Source organism: Clytia hemisphaerica, unplaced genomic scaffold (assembly GCF_902728285.1).
Source record: "Clytia hemisphaerica strain Z4C2 unplaced genomic scaffold, Clytia hemisphaerica genome assembly, whole genome shotgun sequence".
NCBI lineage: Eukaryota > Metazoa > Cnidaria > Hydrozoa > Leptothecata > Clytiidae > Clytia > Clytia hemisphaerica.
The window spans coordinates 710,709-730,921 of record NW_027104384.1 but is presented as its reverse complement, the minus strand read 5'-3'; the positions used below and the strand labels follow the sequence as shown (position 1 = coordinate 730,921).

Genomic DNA, 20,213 nt, shown 5'->3' with positions numbered 1-20,213 from the left:
TATTGATTTATTATTGACAAGTGTATCGGGGCCTTTAACGCTTTAAACAAACAAATCTGAAAAGGAAACTCAATATATTTCAAGACGTTCATCAGTTTTTTTATACAATATAAAAGGTGATGATTTTATTCGTAAAGTGATAAACGTTTAATGATTATATGCACCAGTAGAGAGTCTTCCTAAAATTTTCAAAATATTCTACTCAGTACTAGTACTCAATACTTCACTTAAACGATGGAAAAAGTGACACGGGTTATATTTTTTTTGGCCCAGCACTTAGCTGGACTTCAGCAAGTTTTCCATGACATGGGTCAGTCTGTCTGTTTTTGTACATACCTTAACGGAACTAAATTTCGCAGTAATTAATTTTTTTGGACCATGAAACATTATTAGCCAGTACCCAATCGTCCGTGTACCTAACGATCATTTGAGCTTTATTCAATTTTCGAGCACAAATTGAATTGATTTTTGACCATTTCTTGATTTTTCCATTCAATAATCAATTTTGTAGATTTTCAAATTTTCAATTTTCATTTCCCTACACTTTTTTTTATAAGAAAAATTTTATAAGAACAATGAGGCTCAAAAATGCCAAAAATTAAGAACAATTTAAGAACAAGCCCAAGGCTGGGATGTCTAATTTTTTGTCGAAAATGGGTTCAAATAAGGTAAAATACGGCAAAAATAGAAAAAATAACCTAAAAATACCTCAAAAAATAAGAACAATTTGAGGCTGAAAGTGCCAAAAAATAAGAACAGCCGAGCCTCAGGAAAATTTACTGGTTCTTATAAAAAATTACATTAGTAACTTAATGACGTCACTGAACAGTCAGAAAACGTTCTTTGGACGTCTTTATGAAGCTTGACCTTTTTTCAAAAGAACAAGTACCGAAGAAAAAGCACGTGGATCAGATATAAATAAGCAAATAAGAATACCAATAGAGTAAATGCACTGTGGCCGTCTGAGTTCCTTCCTATCCGAGCCTTTTTGCTCTTTGAGTGGCCTAGTCTAGCCTCTCGGATTTTACCTCCTTGCTGTGTTACTTCACATTTCTACTGCCCCCATGCTGGCTTGCGGCCCTAGTTTCGCCTTTTTTCAGATCTGCTTAGATACATTTTTTTATCTAATTCAGTTTTTTTTTCCGAAAACGAAAACTTGTTATTTTTTAGCAGCACGACTTACATATATTGTACTTTTATTTTATTCTATACCGTTACTAAAAAGGTGATAAAAGAGATATTAATAAAACTTGTCCCAAAATTTTAGAAATTTTTCTTATGAGAGATATAAAAGGGTTTGACGTTACTGCAATATAAGACTTGCGAGAAATAAAAAGTCAAGGAATAGAACAAATGCACCGAAAATGCCCCGAGATTCTAAAATTGAGTCTATAGTTCCAATTTCAATAAAATCAGGCTTATCAGGATTCAAAATATTTCTTTTTTTTGGATGTAAATTTGTGTCAATATATTCTTGAACAGTTTGGATTGCGTTGTTTCGAGAAACTAATATTTCATGTTTTTCATCTTCAGGTAAATTCTCTGAAAGTGGTTCAGACAAAATGGTGCGCTTACAAAAAAGTTTTCCGAAATTAAATCTGCATTCATGCTTTCGATACTTGCTGCATGTGCGTGAATGAGAGTGAATTTGATATTTTGTCACCAGATTCCATAGTTCGGGGTTTTCATCTCTGTCCGGAACATTAGCAGATATGACACTATCTATATGTTCAATGTAATTCTCTTTTCCATCTTCAAGCTTCGGGACATCTTTTGCCCAAAGTAAACAGTGGTCATGTGGACTACCCCTGAATGTAAATTCGACTCTAAGTGCGTAGTATGTAATTTTTCCAAGTTGCCCATCCATTACAACCTCTTTAAAAAATAATTCTTTTCTATATTGATATTGACGCACTAACACAACAGGGTTGCTATTTAGTAACGCACACCTGGTGTTGTAATCAAGAAGTTCATGATTAGTATCAGGCTCCCCAGCCAATCTCCTTATAATGGTTATGAATTCCTCCCAGCGGAGATCCGCACAAGACAACGTTAAAAAGTAAGTTGGAACACCAAGTTGCTTAACCATAGCAAGAACATCAGATAACATATGTTGCCAATACGCAGGTGTTCCCTTGATATTACTCATAAATTTGTAAGCATTATCAGACGCTACACAGTTTTGAATCATATCATTAAAGTTGCTTGCAAGCATCCCTGCAGTTAAATTTGAATTGGTAATTTTTATGGCAATGTTGATTTTACTTCTAAGGTTAAACTGTAGCAATGTTTTCATAGCAAAAAAAATATAATCAGAATCTGAGGCAAACTTTTGGCTAAAATTTAATAAGCGTTGATTAAAATATTTAGTCGGTGACAATTTGATATCTCTTTTGACATTATACCCAAATTTGCCAGTAGGAAATATATGTGGATGAGCTAATTCTTCACAAAATTCATCATTAGTTAACGAATTAGGGGTTTGACCTTCACCAGGAGCCAAAATTGCATTTTCATCATCAACGATTACATTAGGTACTTCAGATACGATTACTGTTTCACATGTCGCAGAGCGATATTGACTGAGTGGATCGTCAGACTCAAATTCATTTTCCAATGGCTCTTCGAAGGGCTTGATTATCAGACAAACTGTTGAATCATCAATAAACCTTACATCATTGCGAGAACTATTTGTTGACAAGGAATCACTCAAATTAGTGTTTTGTTCATTATTGACAATGATTTGATCAATAGCTGACATATCTATATTAATATCATGGTATAATGGGTTATTATTGACTAAAAAATCTAAAATTTCAAAATTTTCTGACGCCTGACTTGTTGAGAAATAACAGGGTTTTTATAGGATAACTTCCTTTTCAATTCAACATTTACGATACCACTACTATCATTTCCTCTAGGAAGAACCTTACATACATTTGGTGTTTCTATCGGAACATTGCATATAGCACCCTGCAATTTAGGGAATTCCCCTTTGCGCATGATCATGACTTTGGAAAATAAAATCCGCTGTGCTACTAAAATTCTTTCCAGTTTTCTTATATCACTCAAATGGTCAGGGAGATTAAAAACTTGGAGTTTATTAGAAACAGATTGACATGGAATTTCATTTTTAATTAGTTTTTTATGACAAGTTTTACATATATAGAAATTGCTGTCATAGGAGGCAATATGATCAATTTCCAAATCGTCAAGGCCAATTGTGTACTTCTTTTCATCAAAAGTAATTACTCCTTTTTTATACAAGCCTCGGTTACATATTACACATATAAAATATGGACCGTCTTGTTTTTTCTGCTTGAAATTCTCAACCCTTTTTCCTAAATTCAGTTTTTTGTTATAGTTATAAAGAGATTTTGCAGCGCTACGCTTATTTTCCTTTTCATTTTCATGTTTTTCTGATCCTTTAATCAATTCTAGACGCTGTCTTTTCTTCTCCTTTTCTTGTTCATGCTTATCAGTGCCTTGAATTTTTTCACGTAACCTTTTAAGAGAAACATTTTTTTGTTGCAATAAATCTTTATACTTTTCAGTGCCTTTGATTTTCTCGACTGATCTCTTATATGAAGCATTTCTTTGTCTACGTATGACTTCTGTCGAAATAGTACTTTTTATATTTTTCTCATTACAAAAATCAGTTTTGAGATAAATAATGTTAAAAAGATTTGTGTTCTTATACTCAGATCTTATATACTGTTTAATTTCTTGTAACCTGTCAAACTTTAAAAGAACAGAAGTTCCAATTCCGCTTTCAATTTGATGGCCTTCAGAGTCTCTGCTATGCGAGTCAAAAAGAAAATAATTTTTGTTGTAGTGCATTACAGCTAAGCAATTTCCAGCTATCACTAAAACTGCACCAGAATGCTGCAATAGGAGTTCCTCCTGAACAAAATTTACCGTAATATTATCAGTCTCAAAATAACCTTCAAAAATATTGAAATTTAGTGCACACATACTTCCTCCTATATCAATAGATCTTGAAAACTCTTCAATATATGGGGAGTTACCAACGATACCCAGCTTTTTGAAATTCAGATCGCCTTGGTCTAAAACGTAATCCAAATCATGAGTCTTCCACAATGATAATTTTCTAAATTGGGCATAGCAAATAGCAAAAAAACAATTTGACGAGCATTGAATACCTGCTGTCTCACCGAATTTACGGTTACCCTGATGAAAAGAACCTTGAACACTAGGACCAGGGTTAAGTTCTACATCACCTGATAGTAGAAGTGTGTTATTCACTTTGAGAAAAATAAGGCTTTCATCTCCTAATTTGTGCACTGCATTGGGATACTCAACAAAAATTCCATTTCTTGAAAACCAATTAAAATCTAAAGGTGTGAAAACCTCTGTTGGTTCAAATGATTTTGGGATCGCAAAACATAGGAGGGTTAAAAGTGCTACGAAACGAACAGGTCTCAATAGTTTTGAGAGAGCATCATTGGAAAGTTCAGAACCAAGAACAATAGATTTAGTGATACATTTCATGTTTCTTTGAGCTGTGAAAGCAAAGCTTCCTATACGTGCACGGTACAATGGGACAATACAATTGATATCATTTTTTATATCACACAGAAACGCTGCAAAATAAAAATAAAACCTTTGTCTCTCCTCTGACTAAAATATTTTTTACAAGTCTGATGGTGTAAAGTATCTCTTAAAAAATTCAATCTATAATAATAAAGATTTATAAAAAAACAGCTGTGAACTGTGAAAAGTGAACCGACAATTTAAGTATATCTATACTATGTTAGTTGTTGTTGTTATATATTTATTTAGAGCTGTCGATATCGTACAGCTTGTTCGGTCGCAGGTACAAGATATAACTTGCCCTGGCCACGGGGTGCCTCAGTCAGATTCAGTGGCCAATACAGTGCTTAAATCTGAAGGACAAAAAAAAAATACCTCAATCAAATTCAGCAGCCCGGAAGCGGTGCAGATAAATCTGAAGGGCAAAAAAAAGTGCCTCAGCCTCACTATGTGAAAGGGCAAAAAAGGTGCTTGAAACAGATCCACCAGATAAATAACTCTATGTGGAACTGGAAAAGCAAATTGAAAGTTTATACTTACTATTTCTTCCTGATTTGTAATATTTTGAGTTCCACTATTTTGCAAGAACAACGTAACCTTCTAGAAAATTTCCAAAAATGTTTCAATGTTCAAGCTTGAATTACTTTGGAGGACAGCCGTACGCTCTAAACTGTGGAGCTAATTAGGCAGTTCACAGCCGTTGGCATTCATTCTCCACAGTACTAGGCCAGTAAAGTATTCATGACGTAATTTTTAGAAAACGCGCGAAAAGATTCCGTGGTTAAACTAGCTTGTAAAAATTTGTGATACATAACTGATAGTTAAATTTAGTGAGTCTATCCACCCGACTACTTTCGTTTTCTACATTTTTCTCCAACTTCACCACAGAAAGTCTATCACAATACTTTCGCTAAGGCGAAATTAAAAAAAACAATGAATAACGACATTGTGGACATGGTGGAAAATGATTTAAATGATTCGTTTTCGGCTGAACTGGCAGCCGAAGAAGAAAGAGAGAGTGGTAAAAAGTCTGAAAGAGAGAAAAATCAACAGAAAAATAGTGATAAAATTATTAATTTTAAACAGTACAAGAAAATGAGAAGAATTAATGGCGGCCCAAGATCGTACTCTTCATTCAAGTTTTGGAGTAATAACGGCGGTGAAGATATGGAGGGGTTCCTGGATTCATGGAAGGATAAGGATAAGGATAAGAGGAAGTCAGAGAGAAGAGAACTGGAAAGAAAGACTAAAAGGATAGAAAGAACCAAACAAGTGACTTTGCAGAAAGTTTTTAATGTTCATCTTTATGGTGAAAACTCTGTAGGTGTTCATTTGTGATGACAAACATTAAATTAACATACATCGTTGTTTTAGATTGGCACTCTGTCACAGTTTTTCCCATAAATTCACCTTAAATTTAAATTATCCAATCAATAAATTTAATTAATTAATTTAATTTGAACTCAGTATTTTGAACTTAGTATTTTGATGTTATGAAAACATTTTTTGACAGAATTCTCCATTTGAGCTGCGGTAATGTAATTAAAGTTCGAATTGTTTGAGTAAGCAAAAGTTTTTTTGAAATTGTCGTGTTCATAAGAGGAGGTTTATGAGATTTTAATATAATTATAGTTCAGGTCCTGTGATGGTTTAATCATCTCAAGTTTTCTTGTTAGCTTAGCATAACTTTGAAGATATCTTTAATACAGTTTCTAACTAAGACACTTTAGTTAATTTGAATCAGCATAGAATTTATTAATTTAAACCTGAAAATGTATAGTTTATCGTTATTAAAGTTTATTGTTATTATATGCGAATGTAATTTGCCTATTGTTGAATTGAGGATTTGTAAACTTTTGTACAAAAATTGTATTAATTATTTCCAAAATGTTAGCATCTTTTCCTTCCTCATTTTGGTGAACTTCGCTCTTACGCAACCCATTTTGAATTAGATTCGGTCGTCCAATTTGTCTTTTGTCTTTTAGAACACTTCAGGTATAATAGAATGACAAACAAAATTGACCATTATAACATGCATCAAGTCAACGTGTTCCAACAAAGTCACTTTAGAACCTATTTAAAAGTAAGTCCATTTCAATTCATATTTAGCTTTGTAATACAATTCTCTATCACCGACAAACTTGCATATAAAAAATGATTATTTTAAACGTCGTCATTGCTGACTTAAATGAAAGAGGTGTTAGCCAAAATTTGAATTTTAGATTTTAGATTAATACATGCGAAAATTAATCCACTTAAAAGGTATTTGTTTTCCATTACAGAGAACGGCAGTTTGAGCCTGATTGAATGCTCCGACAAGTATCTTTCTTCCTTTTCGTGCAACACAAACTAATTTAATTGTGGTAAGTTAACATTTTTCAAATAGATGTTATTTGTCAAATAACAATAGGTTATTACAGACTGATTCTAAATAATACAACAAAAGACTGCCAAAATGTGCTCTTCAGACTGTCTAGGAGAAACAATTTTTTCCCAATTCTGTGATATTTTAATTAGACTCTTAAAATTAATATTTTGTTCTCTCTCTTCTCATGTAGAGTGTAGGTCGTGCAATTGTTCGATAAAGGATACGGAATTTCCATGCATCAATCATAGTCATAATAAAGAGTTAGTCTGGAAGGACGGCCCGTATCGGGCCGTATTCTATTGTTTTCACGATAGAAACTCGATCTGCGTTTGTTTATCGTTCCCAGGCCATTTTTGAGTGCATCAGCCACTTTCGATTTCAAAAAAATAAAATGTGGTGAGCAGTGTTGAGAGGTTGTAACCTTTTCAAAATGAAGAGAAAATATTATGCCTGGTGCAAATTGTTCCATATATGAATGCTCTACTAACAGAAATCATAAAGAACTTTCAAACTTTCGTGTTCCTACTGGAGATGATGAATTCTCTACAAAATGGAGAGACAAAATTGTGAACATTATTACTAAAGACAGAGTCATTGATGAAAAGCTTGGAAAGCAAATTAAGAATCGAACACTTCATACTTGTGAACTTCATTACAGAGAAGAAGACCTACTGAGGCATGAAACAAAAACAACAAGGAAACCTGGTGCATTGCCAACTCTACGTTTACCATCCAAGTCACATCCAAAAGTTGAAGTGTCCCCAAGAAGTTCAAGTAGCATATCTAAACGAGAACTTGCAACAGCATCAGCCCCAACTGCACCACCCAATGCAAACCTTGACTGCTATACATCTTATGAAAACTTCACAACCCGTATTGAGAAATTAAAGTTGCCTGATTGGACAATCAAGAATAATGAGGCAGCTAGTGAAACGTCAATCTTGTTGCACGATTCCATACATTCAGTTCCAAAATTTGAGATCAGAGTGAAAGAAAATCTTGACTTTTTCATACTTGTTTTTAATTGGCTTGTGCCACAATCAAACACTGATATTGGCTATAGTTCTATGAAATCTACATATCTGAGCCCTCTGACACGCTCAATAGAACATTTGTTTGTTTGTCGTGGCGTCTCCTACTCTTCTGATGCTATTTTACGACACCCTGTGCCCAAGAAACTTTATGATGTAAATGCTGGTCCCTTCCAGATGACAGAGTTTCTACGACCAAAAGACTGTCAAATTCTGAGTCAAAGTGACATTTGCAAAACCTGTTTATTGAAAACTAAGCAACATGAAAGTTATGAGGAGAGGAAGAAAGCAAAATCACTGGAGCCGTTAAAACGAAATGCTCCCTTATCTTCAGCATCATCTTCTAGGTTAAAGGTTACAGTGCAAGGACTACGTATTGAAAATAAGGAATTAAAAACTGAAATTGAAAAGCTTCAAAAGGAACTAGCCAAAAATAGTCTCCCAGTAGATGATACTCTTGATAACGATTTAAAGTCAATTATGTCTCGTACAGATTCTCAGGAGATTTCACCTTTCATGAAATTTTTCTGGGAACAACAACAACAGTATATCAAGTGTTCACCATCAGGAGTCCGTTACCACCCTTCTATCATCAAATACTGTCTCAGTCTACATGCAAAGTCAGCATCTGCTTACAAAGACTTACGACATGACCCCAAAACAGGAACAGGTATCCTCGTCCTTCCAAGTGAACGTAGACTTCGCCATTATAAGAACTATATTCGACCACAACGTGGATTTAATAGTGAGATTATTGATGAGTTAAAAGGAAAGATTGCTAATTTTACTGATGATGAGAAATATATTTGCATTTTACTTGACGAGATGAAAATTCAAGAAAACCTTGTGTTTGACAAGCACTCTGGAGAGTTGATTGGTTATGTGGATTTGGGAGATATTGTATTGAATAGTGCATCTTTTGAGAACATAGAAACTATTGCTACTCACATCCTTGTTGTTATGGTGAGAGGAATAATCAACCCTATCAAATTTAGTTTTGCTACATTCGGCACAGATGGAGCAAATTCGAGTCAACTTTTTGCAATTTTCTGGAAAGCCACTGGCATCCTTGAGTTGAGTTGTAAATTGAAAGTCCTTGCTGTCACCTGTGATGGTGCGTCTTCTAACAGAAAGTTTTTCAGGATGCATGCCAAACTTGAAGGATCGGAGGATAAGGATGTTACATATAAAACTAAAAACCGATTTAGTACTGACAACAGGTACATCCATTTTATTTCAGATCCACCCCACTTAATGAAAACTGCACGAAATTGTCTATCTAACTCAGGTGCAGGGAGAAATAGTAGATACATGTGGAATAATGGTAATATTCTTTGGTCTCATATTAGTGATGCTTTTTACAACGATCAGGAAAGTGGATTACACTATCTACCAAAGCTTACCACTGAGCATATCAAATTAACACCGTATTCTGTCATGAATGTAAAACTCGCAACTCAAGTTCTGAGTCAAACTGTTGGTAATCATTTGAAAGAATATGTTCCTGAGGCAAAATCCACATCTGATTTTTGTTTGATGATGGATACATTTTTTGATATCATGAACATTAGAAACCCTGAAGAGGCCAAGAAAAAATTGAAGGAAAACAATAAGCCTATTTACAAATCAAACGATGGTCGTATTAAATGGTTGAAGGATCATTTTCTTGGTTATTTCAAAAAATGGCTTGAGTCTATTAATAATCGTGAAGGCAAGTTTGACAAAACTGCCAAAGCTAAAATGTTTATTTCTTGGCAAACCTACGAGGGACTGCAAATCACTGTGAAATCAGTTATTGATTGTGTTGAATATCTTTTGGATACTGTTAAGTGTAAATTTGTTCTTACTGAGCATTTTAACCAAGACCCACTTGAAAATTATTTTGGGAGGAAACGATCATTAGGCTCACGAAAGGAGAATCCATCTTTGTTTGATGCTGGTTATAATGATAACAGTATAAGAAATCAGAATGTTTGTCGATCAATTGAAGGAGGAAATAGTGGTGGTGTTGATCATTCTTTTGTAGACATGTCTAATGAGCCCATGTTTAAGAAACAAAGGGTCACTGAGTAATATTACCTTTTTACTGTTTATGAATATCGTTGCATTGATATAGTATTTTTGTTATGATAATAACTTTAAATTATCCAAGTTTTTAGTTTTGTTTTGATTTGTGCGCCTATTTTTGTTTTTAAAAAAAGAATAGGCCTTGATAATCGCTTGAGCTCAGAAAATAAGAGGTAATATAAAAGCCGCTTAAATTATCTTCATTTGAAATAATTAAAGGTTATCTCCCTAGTTTGATGCGCAGTATAATATTGTCTGAAATGTCGTCTGGAGAAAATGAAAGTGTTTTGATTAAAGAGTTCTTTGAAAGGTTGTTATTCAAATCAGCTCAAAATAATTTAAATTTTTCAATTACATTAGAAACCGAAACACAAAACACCTTTTATTGAAACGAATTACTTTTTTATAAAGGAGCATTTCAAGTTAGCATTTTTTTATGCACCTTATTTCATTTAGGCTCAAACTCTCAAAACTCTGCGAATATTATCTTGAAGTAAAGTCTTCAAAACACTTAGGGAAAAAAGAAAGTGACTGAGTAGTTTTCTGAGAACTTTTGAAGAAATAGTATTTTCTTACTTTTTAAGGAATTCAAACAATACCTTAATAAAAAAAATAACAAAAGATAAGCAGTATATATGTACATTTAGAAAATAACACTTCTTTGATAATAAGCTAGATAAATTATTCTATTTTATATCACTCTATGAAATTCTTATTTATAAACGAAAAAGGAAATCAAAGTTAAGACAAACAGTTTATTTTTCTTGTTATTTATTGTTGAAATTTCTATATTTTTAGGTGTATACTTGTAAATTTTTGTTTTTTAAATGTATAGTTGGATTTTGTTTGGTAATAAACAGTAGCACTAATATAATTTTGCTTCATACAAACTAATTTTTGGGCTTTGTACAGAAAACAGAATCTTTGAATAGTAAGGATTTTTTGTTCAAAGTCTGGGTATACAGTATTTTCAAGGTATGATAGGTTTCGCAAAGTTTTTGATTTTGTACTTTATTAAAAAAATTTTGGTGAGTGAGTAAAGTATTTAGTTTTGACGATAACTGGAAGTAAGAACTATATTAGAGCTTATATTTTCCTAGTTTTTAATGAAAACCACCAAATTGTTCTCGTTCTCAATGCTATTTAATAGTGTTGTAGAGCTTGAAGTTTGGTGACAGTGTCATTAAATTCGATAGGATTTTTACAATATATAATGAGGTTGTGCGTCAAAGAGCAACTGTCATGGCCAGGGGTCGAACCTGGATCCTCTTATTATTAAAATTTTGGACTAGAACATTAATCTACCATGACAAAGATAATCGATTGAAGTGTCATTAAATTCGATAGGATTTTTACAATATATAATGAGGTTGTGCGTCAAAGAGCAACTGTCATGGCCAGGGGTCGAACCTGGATCCTCTTATTATTAAAATTTTGGACTAGAACATTAATCTACCATGACAAAGATAATCGATTGAAGTCTTGTAAATTTTTGGTTTTTAAATGTGTGATTTTGATGCATTCAAAATAAAATTTCAGACTGAAAAAACAATTTGTATAAGCATTTTGAGAAAATCCGAAATTGTTTCCAATCGTGAACCATTAAAATTTAGTCTCTTACAGTTTTCATAAATAAACCAGTTATCTCGTTATACCTTAACTGTAAGCTGGGTATAGTATATAAAAAAACTTGACAAAGTTGGTTGTAAATTTTCTATGTTTGACCTTCTTACACAGCTCGCTAATTTTAGTTAACACATGTTTAACTTGTGCAGAAACAGACTGTTTTATATCAAAAGTGACCATAAAACCCCTCTTATCGCGATGAAAGTATGATGTTAATTTCAAATGCAAAAAGTTTCAAATGCATCACAACAAAAAAGACATAAGTGTAGAAAAAAATAGGTCTGCTGTGTTAGAAATCAGGCTACAGGTGAAAAAATAACAAAACATTAGTGTCCATTATCCAAAGAAGAAGATTTTCTTTTGATTTCCCCTCTCAACGATTTTGATTTTGTCACATTTTTTGCCATTTTGTGAGACTGGACTTTGTCTTTTGCAAATGAATGTGATCTAATTCGTACGTAAAGTGTCAAAAGATCATCCAATAAGTTCATTGCAATCTCCTTTTTCACGAGAGTTTCAGCTTTATGCCGGATTGAATTAAAATTGGCAAGGAGGAAAGGGTTTGCCATTAACGACGATACAATATATTCAACATTGATTCTTGTAACTTTCCGATCAGTTGTTGCAGACACAAAATATGATTCTGCAAGCATGAACACGTTGAAGATTGACCTGTTAACTTTCCACAAACCACCTCTATTGTTAAGGTTAACAAGGCGATGATGTGATACATCGGTTTCTTGACCTTCTTGATATTTACAAGCTTTCAAAAATGCCAAATATTGTTCATCATAGCGTCCTTTGATTCGTGGACGTTTGGAATAACATACTTTTCGGAAAACATTTCCAACTACAACGCCACTAAGGTTGAAAATAATTTCTCTGTCCTTTTGATCGAAATTTATCTTTTTATCTTCAAAAGTTATGTCGTCATCCACAATTTCTGAGTTGGCAAGGTACGACAAAACACCATTTGCCAACTCAAACATAAGTAGAGTGTTACCTGTGTCGTCCAGAAAGTCATAAATGACACAGGTTTCAAAATGTTCTATAAAGTTTGGGTAAAATTTTTCTGTATCTCCTTTGAACTTTTTAACAACATTGTTTAGGACATTATCATATAGTGATCTCGTGGATATGTATGTTATTTTATCATACTGAGTCTCAAATTGTTTTCGTGTTGTTTCTGGATAGCATTTATCTATAGCCAGTCTTCGGAATATACCCCTGACGATCTTTATGAAAGAAGTGTCAGGTAGTAATTCACTTGGTGCAGAAAGTTGTTGAGCTGGTGGTTTCTGTTGCTTTTGTTTTGATGATGATGGTTTTGTTGATGCTGCTGGTTCAGTAGTCTGAGACGTCTCAGAATGCTGGTTCGTCATGTGCCTCTTCAAGCCACGTTGAGAGACACAAACCTTGCCACAGTGAAGACATTTTACTTTGTTGGTCTCAGGTGGTGTTTCTGGTACCTCAAAGTTAAGGAGAATAGCATTCATTTCTTCATCGTCGAAGAAATTGTAGTCATCAGTGGCATCAGTACCTATGTCAGCACCTTCACTTTCCGCCATTTTGAAAATTCTATGCACCCTCTGTACGGCCGTCTATTTTGATAGAGTTAAAAACATACGGGCCGTCCTTCCAGACTAACTCTTTATTATGACTATGCATCAATAATGAAATGTAGTTTTGTTACCTATTTTTTGTTTGTAATATAAATGTATTATTGTATACAAATTAAAGAAACATAACAATCATTAAAATAATCACTTTAAATTGTGCTCATGAAAATTTCTATATTTTTGAAGGGACAAAATCGTTACATTTTTAAAATTTACAACTAAATAAATACAAGCCTGGTCTAGATGAATAGGGAATCGTTTTCTGTTGACATTTAAAACACTTGATAATTTTCGTACGACGGTTAAATTTAGGCTGAATGTATGATGAGAGGCTAAGATTTCGCTTCGTCCCACCTACGAGTTGTTATTTCCGAGTCCTTTAAGTGACTGAGCTTTTTGACCCGATCTATAGAAGACATAGACAGTGTAGAGATGTACACAATATTGATGTAATGGGATCATTGTTGGTTACTATTTTCCATTGAGGAGTTAGCCCCCTAAAAGGTCATCAAGATGCCTGAATTCTTTGCATTGGCATCCTTTGAAACCCCCAGGGGCACTCAAGGCTAATGACCTACTGACGTGCGGCCCTTTTGAGGGTCCTTTTTCCAAACTTCCCAAAGCGTAGAGTGGAAACGAGGAAAAGGGGGAAAAGTGCACTTTAAAGTCGGTATTTTGCCTTAAAGTGGTCAAAAATTTAACCGTAATGCACCGATTTTTAGCCCAATTATTCTTTTCATTGTAAGGGTCTGATTTTAAAGGCCTAATTTTGGGTCACACAATAGACCTTTCGCTTTGTTTTGATATGAGTGCCCCGATCCAAAACCAAGAATTTTGACACCATTACCAGTCCCCTCAAAAGTCGATGATAGGTGATTTTCTTGTGGGGTCACTGATAATTTTTTTATGATTCTTCGCTTTGCGAAAACAGAACGCTCGTTCCGCAACCCCTTTTATGTTGATTTAACCCTCTTTTTCTCTTTGATCAAAGAGATAGAAAATAGAGGAGGTTGCACGCAGCTGCTTTAAAGCCGGGCGACTCTTGTTTTCTATTCAATTTCCTTTGTTTTGCAACAAAGAAAAATCGCCTTTGACGCGAGCTAAGTTATGCCACCAATTGAGAAGGAAGCAAACATGGCGGGTCGAAGCGGTGATTTTGCTGCTGTTATTTTTGTTATGTCTATTCGAGTTATGACTAAAACAACGTCTACAGCAAGTACTACATTGTTTAAAACATCTCAAATGCTTTTGGATATATTTATTTCAACCAATCAAATGATTTGTTTACGTTTTGACTAAGGATACAGTGAAATTATCATCGAAGAAAGATAACCTGTCTTGTTGAGTAGCTAACAGCACCTACTCATGGAATTCACTCGAAATCGAAAAGATGGACAATTTTTTTCAAATAGGGAACAATTTTCCTTGGTAGAGAATGCCTTGAGGTATGTATATCTGAAGTTTCTAGTGTGGTCTGGCTCTTTTCACTGTGGTCTGGCTCTTTGAGTTCAGCCCATTTTTAAACTTCATGTACTCAACCGTCGACTAGGTAGTTCTTCCAGTTCTTGTTGTCTTTCACTTTGTTTACGTGATCAGCTAAAAGTTGGCAGTTAATTTCGAAAAGTTTGCTTCTTGGTAATACTGAAGGAAGATATGGAAGAAGAATTTGAATTTCGTCGCAAACAAACAGCTGCCTTAGTAAAGTAGTGTAGATTATTATGCAACCGGTGCGTGATATGATAAGCCGATTCATCATAAAAAGTAAGACTGTAGAAAACTTAAAGAGTTTGTGAGTGCTTTGTGAGTTGATATTACTAATGATGCTGTTGATGTTCATCCTGAGAAAATCTGTGAAAAGTGTAGAGTTGTTTGTACGAGTTTGAATCAGTATTGAAAGGCACCCAGAGGCACCCAAGCTGAAAGTAGGAAAAAAGAGAAAGCTAGGCATAAATCAACACAGTGTGTATAAGACAACAACAGCATCAGATATTGATACCAGTGGTTTCGCAGATTGTGTTGATGGAGAGAAAATTTCAGAAATTAAAGAGACCGTGGCTTTGTCTGTTATCTGATGGAGCTTCTACAAACCGTTCATTTTATAAACTCAAAGAATAAGGAAGATACTGTAATTTCTTCAGCATTAATCTATGTGCTTTGGATAGAAATAAGCTCTACATATTTCATTTGTGAGGACAAAACAATTTTGAAAACTCTCATGGAAATAGAAGCACCAAAAATTTTGTAAGCCAATGGTTTGTCTATTATTTCCAGAGGAAATACCTTGAATGATATCAATGATGATTTGTTTGAAATATTTATCACTACCAGGTGTTGAAATTCAAAAAAAATTATTGAAATTATATGGTCTAATTCCTTTCCTTTTAGCTGGACAAACACTCAATCAGTTGGAACCATGTGGTACAACTTTGGGAGTTCAAGAATACTAAAATCCCAGGGCTTAATACATGATCAAATTAACAAGAGAACACATCGACTAAGTATGATGAACGTTTAAACTTGCAGCTCAGGTAACTTAGATGATTACCATATTAACTCAAAAAAAGTGCCTAAATGTTATCTAATCAGGCTAGGTAAAGTCTGAGAATTAGGTTTGTCTGAAATAAAATGGCCTTTTTATATGACAATAAAAATCCCATGATAGTAGGGGCCACTATGTCGCGAAAAAGCTTCCCGTGTGCAGCAGCTTGTGCAAAGGGATTTTATGATTGAATATTGTTCCTTGAATGTAGAAGATCAAAATTTGAGAGGTGGGGCTGGGTGTGACCACCCGTTGCCATGGAAACTGACGTCATTGGTTACTATAGCAACCAATAAAAAAGTCGTCAAAATAGAAGAAAAAAAAATCCATTCGAAAGAGCATGAAAAACTGTTAAAGAAAAAGGTCACAACCTATATCTGAAAATGAATATATCAGGAGATATTAAGGAAATAAGCCAAAATGACGTCATGAAACAATGACGTCATCGAAAAATAAAAATTTGCCAAATTTAAAAAATTTTTGGTTTTTTGAAAATCATTGTTTCATGACGTCATTTTGCCTTATTTCCTCAATATCTCCTGATATATTCATTTTCAGATATAGCTTGTGACCTTTTTCTTTATCAGTTTTTCATGCTCTTTCGAATGGAACAAAAAATTTTCAATTTTGACGACTTTTTATTTTGGTTGCCATAGTAACCAATGACGTCAGTCTCCATGGCAACGGGTGGTCACACCCGGCTCCACCTCTCAAATTTTGATCTTCTACATTCAAGGAACAATATTCAATCATAAAAACCCTTTGCACAAGCTTCTGCACACGGGAAGACATAGTGGCCCCTACTATGATATGTTATTCATGTATTCAGTTGTTGTCAATGACATTGAAATGACTATAGCTACAAGTCTGGTCTCGATAATTTTAGTTTGATGACTAGCTTGATATAAACAGAAATTTTGAATAATTTTTCTGGGCTCAACATCAAAACTTCCTGAGTGGCTTTTTCAACTGTGAAACACAAATATTGAATGTTTGGATGGTGACAAAGACTCTAGCTTATTTTCATTATTTGTCCTGGATTCCTTTTGAAAATTACTTCATTTTTATTTTAGTGTCTCAGTACTAGAGTCATGCTCTTCAGTATCAAAGGCAAGCCCAAAACTAGAGGTACACAAAAGTTTGTCAGGATCTGCGACAAAATTTTTGATTGCCTAAATGGGCAGTATCCTAACCAAGATATGGCAACAAGAAAACCGGCAAAACCTGCTCTCAGACAGTTTATATGCACTGTTTGATGAAATACGAAGCATTTATTAAGTGGCAAGCAATAGAAATTGCAATTGGTAATTTGAAATGCTTTCAGTGGGTTCGTTTAGACATCCTGGCATATGTAATTGCTTTCGATTTTCTTTTGTTTCAATTGTTATACACTATTGTTCAGTTTACCAAATGCCTAATGATGCCAGCGAGCGGTAATTTGAAATGCCATTCTGAGCTAAGGAATCGCCATTTCTGGCATTTCAAGCTAAACAAAGAAACTAAAACAAAGAACAAAATTGACATTTGTGACTTGTTGAAGTGTCTGCACGCTTTCTATTCAGGTTTTTCTATAAACTATAAAATTTGCATCTTTTGCTGTATCTCAAGGCTACGGCAAGCAGTGGGATAAACAATCAAAATAAATTCTATTTGGAGTAATTGGCAATATGCCAGGATATGTAAACGCAACCAGTTTCAGTTTTAGAATAAAAGAATTGATAGTTAGATACTTTAAATATTAAAACTAAAATTTGTAAAACGTAAACATTGACAAAATTGGAGAAAAGAGGGAGCGTCACTTAACATGTCCAATAAAATTTCCATCACGGATTACACTCTTTATTTTTATAAGAACCATGAAATTTGAGCTAAGGTCGTTGAGGCTCAAACCGTTTTTAAATTTTTACACTTTCAGCCTCAAATTGTTCTTAATTTGTTCTTATTTTTTGAGTTTTTTTAGCGGGCATTTTTTGTTTTGTTTCTATTATTGCCCTATTTTTACCTTTGTTTGACGAAAAATAGACATTCCAGCCTTGGACTTAAATTGTTCTTAATTTTTTACCATTTTGAACCTCATTGTTCTTATATAAAAAGTGTAGTCCGTGAACGGGCTGTCAAGATGTAAAAACTTTTGATTGACTTGAAATTAATCTTTGAAATATAACATTGATAACTAACCACACATAAAAATTATACGGTACTTTTCCGTGGCTTTCTTGCCACCGTAATTTTACTTTCGATTTCGACCATCTGTAACACGTAAACTTGCGCGGGTAAACGCGTTTTGAAATGTCGATTTAGACATTGTATCATATGAGCTTTTGAGGTTCCCACAACTACTCAATATCGTCTGTATAATAATGCATTGAACCAAAATTAAATTTAATTTTGTTTCTCGTTTAGCTTCTTACATTTCATGGATTGGAAATTGGAACCAGCTTATATCATTTGTACCAATCGAAGAATGAAATATCAATGCTTTTATTTTTTCTTGTTTATTGTTAACAATCACGAGGCACATTTCGATTTATGTAATTCTTATAAAAAAACTGTGTACCCAGGATAGAATTTTACAAATACCATCTCTCAATTGCACTTAGAAAATTTCAAAAATTTTTCTTTGCACTCTTAGAGAAACAAAACAAATTTTTACTGCATTTTGAGTGCCAGATACTGTATATAGCAGATCAAATTTTGTGAAATAATGGTCTTTTTTGCTTGATGCTTCTAATTTAAATCAAAATTATTCTTTGTTCGTAATTATAGAATCGTAACAATTTATGACCTTGAATTTGATTTCGAAACTTTTTGCACCAAACAAAAGATAGATTTTTGAATTCTCTTTGCAAATAAATTTTGTTAAATATAATTATATTTTTTTTTCATTTTTATATAAACATTTTGCTTTTATCACCAATTAAGTATTTTACAATGAAAAGCGTGCCAATTTTATGATAACTTTTGAAGAAATTAATGACAATGTTTTTTAAATAAGTTTATAGACTTTAGTTTTTAAAACTGTTTTACTACCGCAAATTACTTTTTTATGATGGATAGTTGAAAATATCAAGTTGAGGAAAGATGTTTCTCTACTCTTTTTGACTAATTGTTAGGGGGTCACTTTGCTACTTTTCCGATTCTTCAACACCACCGCCCCGCCCCCAATTTCACTTTATTAGGACCCCTCCCCCATTTTATGACTTTTTGCCTCGAAATTGCCTAAAAGTGCCAAAAACCTTCATTTTCCTGGGGAAAATCACTAAATTCACTCCAATATCACTTTAATGTGACCTCCCCCCCCCCATTTTGTGAATTTTTTCCCAGAACACCCACCCCCTTTATTACAACCCACCCCTTATTACAACCCATCCGTTTATTACACCTCCTAGAATTAGGCACAAAAGAGTATTCGATTGCATTTCTCTGCTTAGGTTTGACTTAATTTTGAATGGTTTCATCATTTTCGTTGATAACTGTATTTTTCTCTAGTTTATTCATGCAAATTTTATCATTGATTATAATTAATTTTCTAAATAAAAAATATATTGTTCTTTTCTTTCGAATCTCTTTTTCCATTTTCCATGTGAAAATATTCCACTTGTAAATAAAAATAATATGGAGGTTAAGCAAGGATTGTCGGATTTAAAACTGGTGTGGAGGAGTGCTTTTGCAATATAATTTTCCAAATATAAGGCACATATAATAGCTCTTTTCTGTGACTTACACCACTTCTAGCAAATCTGTAAAACGTCTCCAAAGTCACCGAACCGTTAAATAGGGCTAAATCTAGAATGTAAATGGTAGAATTTTTACGTTCTTTAACAATGTGGTCAGGTAAACAATCACGCAGTTTTGGAGACGTTGTAGAGGCCTTGTAGCTGAGGCTATTTCTAGCTGAAGCTAATATTCTGTAGAATAGTTCCAAAATTTTATGAAAATCCAAAATTGACCAACAATTTTATTTATTATGCATGATTACAATTCAAGGCCTCTATAATAATTTTCCACTAAAATGTTGTAGTAATGATTTTTTCTTTTCGAAAATTATAAAATTTAGGTGTTGTTTTTTTGCCCTAGCTGGCTCAAATTTTCAAAAGAACAGAGGTAAATGGAGGACTTTTAAACCAATTTTTAGCCGAAAAATATTAATCAAAACAAATTCATATCTAGCTCTGATAGACCTTTTCATAAATTACGTCAAAGACAACACTTTCCTTGTTTACACTGTAGTGTCATGGCTATCTATTTCCATAGGACTTGACGTTGACGAAAGCTCTTGCTTTCAACTCTGGGGTTTTGCCTTCACTACATTCTCGATGGCACCACCAGATAACCTTTGATAAAATTAATTTTCAAATTAAGTTCCCTCCAGTATATAACCACAAAATTTGGGATTTTGCTAAGGCTGA

The 20,213-nt window shown here is 33.7% G+C and overlaps 1 protein-coding gene and 1 long non-coding RNA gene across 3 annotated transcripts; both read left to right on the top strand.

Annotated features, from left to right (window-relative positions):
- The first annotated feature begins 7,269 nt into the window (after positions 1–7,269).
- Positions 7,270–11,040, top strand: LOC136819322 (uncharacterized). Its single transcript, XM_067075569.1, has one exon. The coding sequence runs from the start codon at positions 7,369–7,371 to the stop codon at positions 10,024–10,026; it is 2,658 nt and encodes an 885-aa protein (XP_066931670.1). The 5' UTR covers positions 7,270–7,368; the 3' UTR covers positions 10,027–11,040.
- A 3,358-nt stretch (positions 11,041–14,398) lies between these two features.
- On the top strand, positions 14,399–19,367 carry LOC136819355 (uncharacterized). 2 transcript variants are annotated; one of them, XR_010848432.1, is made up of 4 exons: positions 14,399–14,710; positions 15,651–15,793; positions 16,878–17,108; positions 18,208–19,367. It is a non-coding gene; the product is annotated as an uncharacterized lncRNA (long non-coding RNA). The 2 variants fall into 2 exon arrangements; XR_010848433.1 differs by lacking the exon at positions 16,878–17,108.
- Positions 19,368–20,213: the final 846 nt, after the last annotated feature.

Coding starts and splice junctions, on each gene's coding strand:
- LOC136819322 (XM_067075569.1), top strand. CDS start 7,369: ATGCCTGGTGCAAATTGTTCCATATATGAATGCTCTACTAACAGAAAT.